This window comes from Macaca mulatta, chromosome 12, assembly GCF_049350105.2.
Source record: "Macaca mulatta isolate MMU2019108-1 chromosome 12, T2T-MMU8v2.0, whole genome shotgun sequence".
Classification (NCBI taxonomy): Eukaryota; Metazoa; Chordata; class Mammalia; order Primates; family Cercopithecidae; genus Macaca; species Macaca mulatta.
The window spans coordinates 66892949-66906165 of record NC_133417.1 but is presented as its reverse complement, the minus strand read 5'-3'; the positions used below and the strand labels follow the sequence as shown (position 1 = coordinate 66906165).

The 13217-nt window shown below is 40.4% G+C and overlaps 1 protein-coding gene across 4 annotated transcripts in view; it reads left to right on the top strand.

Moving 5' to 3' along the window:
* Positions 1–13217, top strand: part of DPP4 (dipeptidyl peptidase 4) — an 85234-nt gene that overhangs the window by 19594 nt on the left and 52423 nt on the right. For 3 of the 4 annotated variants that reach the window (XM_015110130.3, XM_077956053.1, XM_077956052.1), the window contains 3 exons: positions 9960–10055; positions 10462–10553; positions 11836–11916. In XM_015110130.3, coding sequence (XP_014965616.2) covers positions 9960–10055; positions 10462–10553; positions 11836–11916 — 269 coding nt within the window. 4 annotated transcript variants of the gene reach the window in all.

The window sequence follows — 13217 nt, the reverse complement described above, 5'->3', positions numbered from 1 at the left end:
TGGTTATCATTTAACTACTAGCCTACATCTTGGCAGAATTCAGGCCCTTCCTGTAATCCTCAGTTGTGGCTTTTTCTTAGTCTTAGAAAGGCAATCTCAGTCCTCAGAGTGGGCCAGTTGGGGGAGGGACTATTATCATCCTTGCTTCAAAGTTAAACTATAAACTAAATTTCTTCCATAGTTTGCGTGGCCTACACCCGGTAATGAGCAAAGGTAGTTAGCTTGTGAGGTTAGAAGCAAGATGGAGTCAATTAGTTTAGATTTCTCTCACTGTCATAATTTTTGCAAAGGCTGTTTCAGAGGCTCCTGTGCTCAATGTGTCTAGTCCTGTCTGGCTAAGATTACTCCTCTTCCTACACTACAGCCACTTGGAGTTCACATATTGTGTTTGGAGCTGTTGGTTCTTATTTTCAGATTGTCTGACTTTTATGTTTTCATTCAACAACTATTGAGTGCTTACTGTGCACCAGGCACTGTTCTAGGCTGCAGTAATATAATAGTAAACAGAATGAAACAAAATAAAATCAGTGCCCTCATGGAGCTTACCTCCAATTAAGGGATGCAGAGAGTGAACAATATAAAAAAGTAAAATGTATAATAAGTTAGATGGTATCATTGCTAAGGAAAAAATGACTAATGCTGGAAAGAGTAGTAGAGAATACCCTGGGGGAGAAGGCTGCAGTGCCAGTCCAGGGAAGGAGTGCAGCATTTGAATAAACACCTGAAGGAGGTGAGGAAGCAAGCCCTGGCCATATCTGGGGGCAGAACATCACAGGAAGAGCATATAGCAAGTGCAAAGTCCCTGAGGCAGGCATGAGCCTGGTGTGTCTGGCCACTGGGTGGCCAGTGTGGATGAAGTGGAAAGGCAAAAGAGGAGGAGGAGGAGGTGGAGGAGGAGGAGGTAAAGGAGGAGGAGATGGAGGAGGAGGGGTGCTAAAACCCATTAAAATGTTTTATTTTTTTCAAAGTGTTGCTATTTGGGGAAATGTGCATTGTACTATTTCAGGTGAACACACTGGAACGTGATTATGTCCCTAACCAAAGTTTGGTCACCTGACAGTCCCAACATTCTACAGCCTCCAGCTAGATGGCAATGCATTTATCATATGCCCCTGGATGTACCATGGTGTTCTTTTTTTTTTTTTTTTTTTTTTGAGACAGAGTTTCACTTTGTTGCCCAGGCTGGAGTGCAGTGGCATAGTCTCGGCTCACTGCAACCTCTCGTGCTTCAGTCTCCTGCGTAGCTGGGATTACAGGTGCCCGCCACCACGCCTGGATGACTTTTATTTTTGTATTTTAGTGGAGACGGGGTTTCACCATGTTGCCCAGGCTGGTCTCGAACTCCTAAGCTCAGGCAATCCACCCATCTCAGCCTCCCAAAGTGCTAGGATTACAGGCATGAGCCGCTGCACCCAGCTGTACCACAGTGTCTTTTGTTGAGAAGGTAAATCTGCTATTGTGATTGTATTCTAATGTCTCTTATGTAATGAGAGAAATATCAGTCTTCAGACATCCTCTAATTCCATTAGCTCCAATGTTTTCCCTTCATACTCAAAACTGCTGACTTCCAATATGGATGCTATGGATGGTGTTAGGCATGTATTAATAGAAGGGAGAAAGTGATATGCGTTGGCCCTTAGGAAATAATTAGATTGCACTTATCCTAAATATTTTTCTCAATGTAATTATCTCATGCTTTTTTATTAGGATCAGTTTTCATTATGAACATAGTGAAACCTAACTGGCTCTTATTTTACTGTGGTTAAATTCTTAATCTCACTCTTAGGTGCTCCAGAGGAAAGACTCTTTTATATTCTTTTTTGTATTCTGGTTGCCTAGCATATGCTTGGAACAAAACAGTAATGCATAGTGTAAATACCTACAGGTGCTTCCTAAGTTCTAAGTCCTGAGCTAAGCATATAACATACGTTATCTCGTTTAATCATTGAAAATCTCCATGGGCTATTAGTCTCGTGTTATAGATTTTTAAAATGAAACTTTAAAAGATGTCTTAGTTTGTGCTGGTGTAACAAAATACCACAGACTAGGTAATTTTTAAGCAGCAGAAATTTATTTTCTCACAGTTCTGGAGATGGGAGGTTTAATATCAAGGCATTGGCATTTGGTGTCTGGTGAGGGCCTTCTTGCTGCATTCTCACACAGCAGAAGAGTAGAAAGGCAAAAAGGCTTAGGCTAGTTCCCTCCACCCCTTTTATAAGGCACCTAACCATTCATGAGTGGGGAGCCCTCACGACTTAATCACTTCAAATAGTCCCAACTGTTAATATCACAACAGAGATTTAGCTTCAAGACTTGAATTTTGGGGTACACTCGACCATAGCATTCGCCCTTGAATCCCAAACTTCATGTCCTTTTCATATGCAAAATGCATTCGTTCCATCCTAATAGCCTCCCAACTCTTAACTTTTTGTAGCATCAACTCAGAAGGCTAGAGGCCGGAGTCTCATCTAAATTAGTTTTCACCTAAATTAGGTGAAACCCAAGGTAAGCTTCACCCTGAGGCAAATTGCTCTCCAGCTGTGAATCTGTGAAATCAAACAAGTTGTGTGCTTCCAAAATACAACAGTGGGGTAGGCATAGGATAGATATTTCCATTCCAAATGGGAGAAATAACAAGAAACGGTTAACAAGTTCCAAATAAATCTAAAGCCCAACAGGGTAAACAACATTACATCTTGAGGTTTAAAAATAATCTTTGACTCCATGTCCCATGTTTCAGACATACTAGGGTGGGGACTGGGTTCCCAAGGCCTCAGAGGACCACCCACGGCCCCAATATGGCTTTGCTGGGCACGGCCCATGGTGTAGCTCTCATGGATTGAAGTCTTGTGCCTGTGGCTCCCCCAGGCTGACATTGCATGCTGGTGACTACAGTTCTGGGGCCTCAAGGGTGGCCTTGCCCAGCAGCTCCATTAAGCATTGCCCTAGTTAGGACTCTGCAGTAGCTCCTGTGGCAGTTCTCTGCGTGGGCCACTAGCCTTTCAGAGGAATCTTTTGAAATTTAGGAGGAGGTCGCCATGCCCCCATGCTTGTGTACTCTATGCTCCTGCAAAATTAGCACCACATGGGTGCTGCCAAGGTTTATAGCCTGTACATGCTAGAGCGGCAGCTGAGCCTGCTTGAGTCACATATGTGGCAGCTGAAGAGTGCTGCACCAGAAAGCTGAGAGCAGAGACAAGGAGGTGCAGGGGAGTCAATGATGGGGTCCATGGGTGCCCAAGGCTCCTTTTCTTGACATAGTTCTTTCCCCTAGGCCAAGCTTGTCCAACCTGTGGCCTACGGGTGGCATGTGGCCGGACAGCTTTGAATGCAGCCCAACACAAATTTGTAAACTTTCTTAAAACATTCTGAGTTATTTTTGTGATTTTCTTTTTTTAAGTTATTCAGGTATCATTAGTGTTCGTGTATTTTATGTGTGGCCCAAGACAATTTTATGTGTGGCCACAATCCCTTGTGGCCCAGGGAAACCAAAATATTGGACACCCCTGCCCTAGGCCGTGGCACTCTGGGCCTGTGATGGGAGGGGCAGTAGCAATAATCTCCAAACTGCCTTCAGGGTCATTGTTCCATTTTCCTGATGAATAGCATCTGGCTTCCTATTCTCCATACTAATCTCCTTATTAAACTTAAACATTGCTTGGCCACACCCTTGGTATTCTCTCTGAACTTGCGGTTTTTGTCTTTCCAACCTGAGCAGGATCAGGCCAGGCTGAGACTTTTCCAAATCTTCCCTTATGATTATGAATTTTGTCTTTAATTTGTTTCTCTCTTCTCACGTTTTCCTATAGGATGTCAGGAGAAACCATTCAGCACCCTGAACGTGTTTTTTTCTTCTGCCAGACATCCTTGTTTATCCTCTAATTCTGCCTTCCAGAAGGGCACAGACACAATGCAGCCAAGTACCACTTTCTGGCATGAATGACCATTTCTCCAGTTCTAATGAGATCTTTATTTCTGTCTGACATCTCATCAAAAGGGTCCTTTACTGCCGTATTTCTACCAGCATTCTGATCGCAATCACTTAGATAATTTCTAAGAAGACCGAGGCTCTATCCACAGCTCTCCTCTTCTGAGCCCTCGCCAGAATTGTGTTTAACACTCTGTAGATGTAATCTAGGCTTTTTCTGGCCTGCTCTTCAAAACTATTCCAGCCTCACCCATTACCCAGTTCCAAGCCACTTCCACATTTTTAGGTATCTGTAACAGCAACACTCCATTTCTCTGGTACCAGTTTCTTTCTAGGTCCATTTGTCTTGTTATAACAAAGTACCTAAGAATGGGTAACCTTTAAAGAACAGAAATGTATTTCTCACAGTTCTGGAGGCTGAGAAGTCAGAGATTAAAGTGCAGGCAGGTCAGTGTCTGGTGAGGTCCCACCCCATCGATGGCATTGTCTCTCGAGGCAGCACCCCTACATGGTGGAAGGTAGAGGGCCACAAAGGCAGCAGCGAGTTCCCTCCAGAGCCCCCGCCCCCAACTTTTTTTTTTTTTTTTTTTTTTTTTTTTTTTGAGACGGAGTTTCGCTCTTATTGCCCAGGCTGGAGTGCAACGGCGCTATCTCGGCTCACCAATACTCCGCCTCCCGGGTTCAAGCAATCTTCCTGCCTCAGCCTCCTGAGTAGCTGGGATTACAGATATGTGCCACCACACCCTGCCAATTTTGTATTGTTAGTAGAGACAGGGTTTCTCCATGTTGGTCAGTCTGGTCTCGAACTTCTAACCTCAGGTTATCTGCCCACCTCGGCCTCCCAAGTGCTAGGATTACGGGCGTGAACTGCAGCACCTGGCCTCCCTTCAGCCCTTTTATGAAGCACTAATCACTTCCCAAAGAGGCTCCACCTCTTAACACTACCACAATGGAGATTAAGTTTCAACGTGAGTTTTGGAAGGGACACCATCTTTCAAATCATAGCAAAGATTCAATAATTTTCCCAAGGCCCCAAGGCAAGAAATGGACCTGGTTTCAAATCCAGGCTCTCTGATTCAAAGCAACCAGCTGCTGAACCCCTTGACTGGTGTTTGTTGAATCTATGGAGATGGGTGGCAGCCTGCATGTGCTGCTGGAGAATATAGCCACAGGATGAGGGGACATTCAGTCAGTTTCTTCTTTTACCTCCTTGATTTTTCTTCTACGACCCCTGTGTCAAGGCTGTTAATTTGCTAGAGCAAATTTTGAAGTAACCACTCGTTTTATTTCTTTATACCCATCATGGATACAAGCATCAGTATGGAATGTTAGCTGATTACCATATGGAACACAGGAACTTTATAACCAGATATCTCTTTTGCCTGTTTTTAACAACTTTACACAGTTATGCGCCGTAACAAGCACATTTCTTTTTAGATGTATTTCATTAGCCATTTATTTACCAAAACAGTTTATTTTTGTGGAGTGGAAACATTATATGTTAATTTAATATAGACAAAAAAGTTTAGTATGAATGGATGACAATATTCAAAATATCTTGTAATCATACAGAAGCAATTGATCAAAGCAAGGATATCCCATGGAACTGTACCACTCTCTTATTTGGATTTTATCATTCTGGAATTATTGTTTTTCAGAAATAATTTTGACACTACAGCAAGGATTCATTAAGATACCTTAACACTTTGATAAGAATTTATTATTAGATTGAGCCATTTTAAATGCCGCTATTCTACCTTTTTTAACTAACAAAAATGGTATTTTCATATGGTTCAAGTTAATAGGTGCTTTAGCTAAAGAAGAAAAGTATAAAATTATAAATCTATATTTTTATTTTTAAATTAAAGATTTGAAACTCAAGTTTCTGTATAAACTGATGGGTAACATATGATTAAGTGCTTTACTTGGCTGCACAATGCTTTGAACTAAGTCAAATGAACATGTCCCAGGCCGAACTAAGAAGAAAACCATGCAAGCAGCCAAAGACCTTCATCTGCTGCCGCAGCAGTGCCCTGTCAGTGAGCAAGTAGACAAGGAAGACGAATCATGAGCATGTCTTATAAGAGTTTGACAAAATAGGTTGTAACTTGGCAGCAAACTATGAACTTGCTAAAGGTCAAAACCTGGAGTTGGCACTCTTGTCTCACAGAACTCGCGTATCTTGATGTTTCAAAACCGTCTTCCAATGTGCCCTGCTTATCAAACAGCAAGGCGAAAAACAAGGAACATTTGTGTTGCTCTGCTTGCTCCAATTTAGCCGCACTGCTCTTGGACTGGCAGCTAATATGTGGAAACTGGGTTGCAGGGTTATTCTAAAGCAGCTGAGTGAGCCTGACACAGACCAGGGTAAGCCTAGGGCTTGCAGGAATGTCCTAAGCTCTAGTAAGTGTGCCATCAGAGTTGATATCTGGAAAATATGCCTATGGATCCAACTCACAGGAAGCCATCATGAGCAGAAGGGAACCTGAATGTGATAGAGATGATGGGTTTTCAAACTGTGGACTAGGCCAGGTGCAGCGGCTCACGCCTGTAATCCCAGCATTTTGGGAGGCCAAGGTGGGAGGACTGCTTGAGCCCAGCAAATGGAGACCAGCCTGGGCAACATGGCAACAACCTGTCTCTACTAATAATACAAAAATTAGCCTGGTGTGTGCCTGTAGTCCCAGCTATTCAGGAGGCTGAGGTGGGAGACTCACTTGGGACTGGCAGGTCGAGGCTGTAGTGAGCCGTGATTGTGCCACTGCACTCCACCTTGTACAACATGAGCGAGATCCTGTCAAAAAAAAAAAAAAGCTATGGAGTTGTAAGAGAATGAACTGGACTTCTGAGAGATCGAACCCAGCAAGGTCTGAGGAGGGCAGGCAAGTTAAGTGCACAGAGAGGAGCACATCATGAATTCAAGATGAAGCACCCTGGGCAGCAGGTGCTGTCAAAGGAATTTTGCCTCAATTATTTCAACATTCCCAATGTAACTGTGTTACCTGAAAAACCTGGGTAAATACCTTTAAGTGAGATGCATTTAAATGAGATAATACTATATGTGATCTTTTATAGGTATTAAGTTAATTCCTTTCTTACAAAATCAAGAATTAATGATAGATGTTCCATGTTGATATATCTATTTTTTTATATATACATATATGTGTGTGTGCAGATCTGTCTAGATATCTACATCAGCAGACTATCAGGATTGTGGATGTCAATAATCATCTGTATTTCAAATTACACTAATTTGGGGTGTGTTTATGTACATTTTAAACTAATACCTCTTGATAACAGAGTATAACTCCTTAATAGTATTTTTCAAATAGTACTCACTTTTTAACTATTTGATGCATGAAAGAATAGTCGGATGAATACAAGCAATTGAGAGCATTTTGTGAACAAATCCAGTTCCTATTCCCAATATGAGTTTCAAATATTTTCTGTAGCATAAGGCTTTACTTCTTGTTTGAAGGTTGGCAAATTCAAGGACTGATTTTACCTGCTTGCTATATTTCTACTAGCAAACACGAATCTTCTACTAACTTTTAGGGATGAAATGCAGGAATAAATTGACCAAAAAAAAAATAGTTTGCTTTTTTAAAGCTCTCTTTAACTTATAAACTAAGAAGGTTTAAATAAAATCAATAAAGTAATAAAGTGAAATGTAGCATTTTTATTTCTTGAAACAAGGTTGTTTTAGGCAGACACAAAGTTATTATCAGATAAGATCTGAAGAAATAAAATCTTTTTTTTAACCTTCAACTTGACCTGTATTTTCTTTATTATCTTTACTTATAATGATGAAAACGGAAAGCTTTGTCATTTTTAACCGAGGGAATGGCCCACCTCAGAAGTCTTCTTATCTTTTTTCTTTTTTTCTTTCAACTTTTATTTTAAGTTCCAGGGTACATGTGCAGGATGTACAGGTTTGTTGTATAGGTAAACATGTGCCATGGTGGTTTGCAACACAGATCAACCCATCGCCTTCGTATTAAGCCCAGAGTCCGTTAGCTAGTCTTCCTGATGCTCTCCCTCTCCCTACCCCCACCCCCACCCCCAACAGGCCCCAGTGTTGGTTGTTCCTCACCGTGTGTCCATGTGTTCTCATTGTTCACCTCCTACTTATAAGTGAGAACACGTAGCATTTGGTTTTCTGTTCCTGTGTTACTTTGCTGAGAATAATGACTTCCAGCTTCATTCACGTCCCTGAAAGGACACAATCTTTTTCCTTTTTATGGCTGCATAGTATTCCATGGTGTATGTGTACCAGATTTGAAGAAATAAAATTTTAAGAACATTGTTTGAAAGAGCATTTTCTGTAAGAAAATTACAAGGGAGGTATTTCCTGCAAGAAAATTAACAAGAGACAGGGCTGCTGGCTTCCTAGTCCCACAAATTGTAAGAACTGCAGCTATAGGAATTTTATAATGGTGGCTGATTATGTGAGTGTATGTTTGTGTATATGTGGAAAAAGTAGAGGATTTGAGAAAAAATACTTTAAGCTCTTTCATCGGTGGACAGACTCTGGGATTGGAGAAGAGGAATCACATTGGCTTGATTATGCTTCTAGGATGATATCTTACATCAACCAATAAAACCTCTCTGAGTATGTGCCTACTGTGGAATTGAACTGTGTTAGCTGCTAAAGGTTAATGTAAAAATTAAAACGAACAAGCAACAAGGCCTTATCTTCAAAGACTACATGGCCTAACTGAGGACACCACATGGGTAGACAGAGCAAAAGAGCTGTCAACTATTTTGTCATTAAATGACAAGAGCCAAATTAGTAGCGTTGGGGCAAAAGTCAGAGGGGGCAGAACTAAAATCTTCATGAAAGAGATGGGGATTGGAGGGTAGTGATTCTGACAACCAGGAAAGCAGGGAAGACACTGCAGAGAAGTGGTTTAGAAAAAGGAGCAGAGGTGGAGAAGCCCAAGAAGATCTTCTGGATTCAGTGTGTCGGTCATAAGAGTGAATGAGATGGTCCCTGCAAGGAGAGAGTGACGTAAGACACTCTTGTGTCAATTGTGGAGGGCTGTGTCAGGCTAAGGAGTGTTAATCTTCTTCCTGTAGGCAATGAGGAAACATTGAAAAGTTTTGGAGAAGGGATCGCCAGAATGAAAGTAGTGGTTTAGAAAAATTATTCTAGTGCTGGTGCAGAGAATGGATAGAATTGGGAGAATCTAATGGCAGGGATACCTGAAAAAAAAGTTTCCAGGAATAATCAAGAAGGTCAGTTAGATGGGCATGGTGGAAAAACAGACAGGTATCAAAAATGATTTTCAGACTTTGAATTTGGGTCACCAGTAGTAGAATACAGAACCACACAAATTCTGTTAAGTTCAAAGAAAAGTGATGATATTGATGAAGATCCCTGAATTGGGTGATCAGCAGGTCCTAAGGGTCTCTGAGAAGCAGGAGGGCCTGAAACTGGGCCCCAAAGTGTCCGAAAAGGATGATCTAGCTCCAGGCCATCCACCACAGTAGTCGTTGAACATGTGGTCACATGTAACTATTAACTTAAAATGTACCTAGTCAGATTGAGATATGCTGTAAGTATAAACTACATACCAGATTTGAGAGTTAGAATGAAAAAAAGAACACAAAAGTTCTCATAACATTTAAATATTCGTTACATGGCAAAATGATATTTTGGATGTATTGCGCTAAATAAAATATGCTACTAAAATTAATTTTACCTTAAGATCGTGTTTCTTATATAGCTACTAGAAAATATACTTACATTGTATTTCTATAGGACATTGCTGATCTAGACCTTCACAGTAAAGCGCACTAGTATAGCACAATACAGCACAGTGAAACAAACACACACACACACTTCATAGTTCAATGATTTTTACTCTATCTATTCAGTCTGAAGTCTTTTAAAATGTGTCTTGCATTTTGTGAGGGTATTTCTGAATTTTGTGAGCAGGGTTTATTGTAGTGATCCATTTGTTTATTTTATCCAAAACTTAGGTTATTCCATCTTACTGAACATTTGGCTCTTTTTCTCAACCAGCAGATGATGCTACAGCTGACGGTCGCAAAACTTACACTCTAACTGATTACTTAAAAAATACTTATAGACTGAAGTTGTACTCCTTACGATGGATTTCAGGTAAGAATTTTTTGGGTAGGGCAGATTTTATGCTTACGTTCATTCTAGTTAGGTTGAGATGTAGGGTGCTTTTATGGCACTCAGAAGAGGTAATCTTTGTTTTTAAAAAGTCTATGGAGAGTTTTTGATTTTTGTTTTTTGTTTTCTACTTGAAGTGCAAAGAGAGAAAGACTGAAAGAAACCCAAGTATTTCTTTGACATGTACAATAAAAAATTAAATGTGAATTGAAACCTTGACAATAATGATGAGAAAATGAATGAATGTTAGTATAATATCATTCATGTTTTCTCACCTTAGAAATGCCTATTTGGTATTTGTGAACTTAAATTGTATTCTATAATTTTCAGCTTATGAAGATGTTTAGTAACAACTTGAAATTTTGATCTGGTTGTTTTCTCTCTTTAGATCATGAATATCTCTACAAACAAGAAAATAATATCTTGGTATTCAATGCTGAATATGGAAACAGCTCGGTTTTCTTGGAGAACAGTACATTTGTATGTTTAATCACATAATTAATTCACGCATAGAATTCTGGGGATTTTTTTCATTACCTTTGAAATCACGAGTACTGTCATTTCTCAACCTGTTGGACTATTTCTACAGCATATGGCAAAGTGGATCTTTCTCTCCTTCTTGAAATGCTCCCTGCCTTGACTACTTTTTAGTCTCCTTTGATGATTCCTCTTCCTCTGCCCATATTTTTAAATGTAAGTGTTCCTTGGGGCTCTGTCTTCATTTGCCTCCCTCTTCACTTTGCATGCTCTCCTTTGGTGAATTTCATGCAACCCCACAGCATTACTGCCCTCCTCTCTGGCTTGACTCTCATATACACTCACTTAACACTAACCTTCTCCCAGATCTCAACTTTAATTTCTAATAGACTGCTGGCTCCTACATGTGGATTTCAAACTCAAAATCCCAAGCTAAACTGGTTATCTTTCCTCAGCTGTCCTAGCACACTGAAAGCATCTTATTCTTTTTCGTGAGTTCCCAGTATTGGTAAAAGTTACTTAATTCTCCTCCAAGCCACTTAAGCTAGAAATCTCAGAATCATCATTGACTCATGTCATCCCCCACAGTAGGTGACAACAGACCCTGTCAATTCTCCATCTGCACATCAGGTATATCGCAGTTTCCATTTCCACTGGACAGTCCTTGCTGAAACCCTCGTTTAATCTTGTGGTAGTGAGTGCTCTAACTTGTGTCCCTATCGCATTCTGCACTCCCCACATCCAGGCTGATATCAGCCCTCCGTCCTTCCCTCTCATTTCAGCCACTGTGTCACCAGAGTATCTTTGTAAAAGATAGATATGATTCTATCACTTGCAAAAACATAGGTCTAGTTCCACATCTTATATTTAGGTCCCAACTCTTTTTCTAATTTGTTGTCCTCTCACCTTCCACTGTCTGACACCAGCGCCCCCACAAACTATATTCAGGTTACACATGACCCTTAAGGAGCCTCTAAACATGATGTCCTTTCCCATGCCTGGCATTTGCTCTTCCCACTGTTGAGAAAGTTCTCTTTTCCTCATCCTAACTCTCGCAGGCATCTTTCCTCTTCGGATTAATCCTTCCCTTTCTGGCTTTCTAACACTGATCACCACCCACCTGGCATCACGGTCATTTGTGTGGGTGAATATGCCACCTCTGCTAGATTAGGAACTCCCAAGGCAAAAGCCACATGTCTAGAACAATACCCCCTATGAAGTAAGTGCACAGTGATGGCAGTGAAATGGAATTGTTCAATTTTTCTTTGTTCTTCTTGTTTGACAGGATGAGTTTGGACATTCTATAAATGATTATTCAATATCTCCTGATGGGCAGTTTATTCTCTTAGAATACAACTATGTGAAGGTAAAAGAAATGCTTTCTTACTGTAACATTTAAATAATCCAAGAGTATGCTATGTTATAACCAATTTCAAGTGTATGGATACTTAAAATTAACATCTAAGTAATGTAATGGGCACTAAAACTCATTAATTCAGAATCAGAGTCATTCTCATTCTTAAAGACAAGTCCAATATTTTAAAAGAAATTCATTTTTAGTGCTTTCAAATACTAAAAAGCACAGTTAATATTGTATTGTACTTATATATACTAATAACATAAGTCAATAAAAATTTTTCCTTATACACATATTTAAAAGTAAGTTTACGTGTCTGATTTGTACACCTAATGGCAGAACCCTTTATTTCCTTTGTCACAGCTTTATGTGTAGTAAGATCCTCTATAAATATGTGTTTTTAAAAGAGTTAAAGTTGGGCGTGGTGGCATGCACCTGTAGTCCCCTACTTAGAAGGGGAAGCTGAAGCAGGAGGATTGCTTGAGCCCACGAGTTGGAAGCTACAGTTAGCTATACTGTGCCACTGCATTACAGTCTAGGAGACAGAGTGAGATCCCGTCTAAAAAAAAAAAAAAAAGAAAAAGAAAGAATTAAACTTTCCATCCTCCAGAAAAGATTCCACAAGATGGCCCAGACCATCTCCTAACCTTCGGCCCCACCATATGCAAACTATTCTAAGGAGGAGAGCCTCACCACAGATCATAAAGATTCCACCATGAGCACTCAGCTTCCCCCAGTCACCCAGCCCCACTCCACATCCTAACACGTTCAGGAAAGGTTACAGCTTAATCATACATCCTCTTCATGTTTAGGATGGATGTGGATTGCCATAACTTTAATGGCAGCTTTTTGGTTACTCATGGATTTGACAACAGTTGTTCAAGTATAGGAAGTTTTGAGACATATAGTGAAGATTAAAAATTTGTAGAGATACCCTGTATTGCAAGCAAAATACAAAGCTGGGGATTCCCACCCTTGACCTTTCTTTTCCAGGATAAATTATATTGAGGACACACCAACACTCACACACCAACTCTGCTGTGCTCAGGCCAAGCAAACCATTCCCTACTGCATTGACCATCTCAGGATGGTGACTCTCAATCATAACATTTACCCTGGATTTGCTGGGCGGGGCTCCCTTTCCTGGACATGAAGACTCTATGTTCAGTTAAACTTAACTGTAAGTGAATCAGAATCTTGTACCAACTTTAACACATCTGTTGCCAATTAATGGATTATTGTTTGTTTAATGAAGTGCTTCTTATTACTATCTATAGAATACATCACTTAATCTACTTGAGAAACTTTTA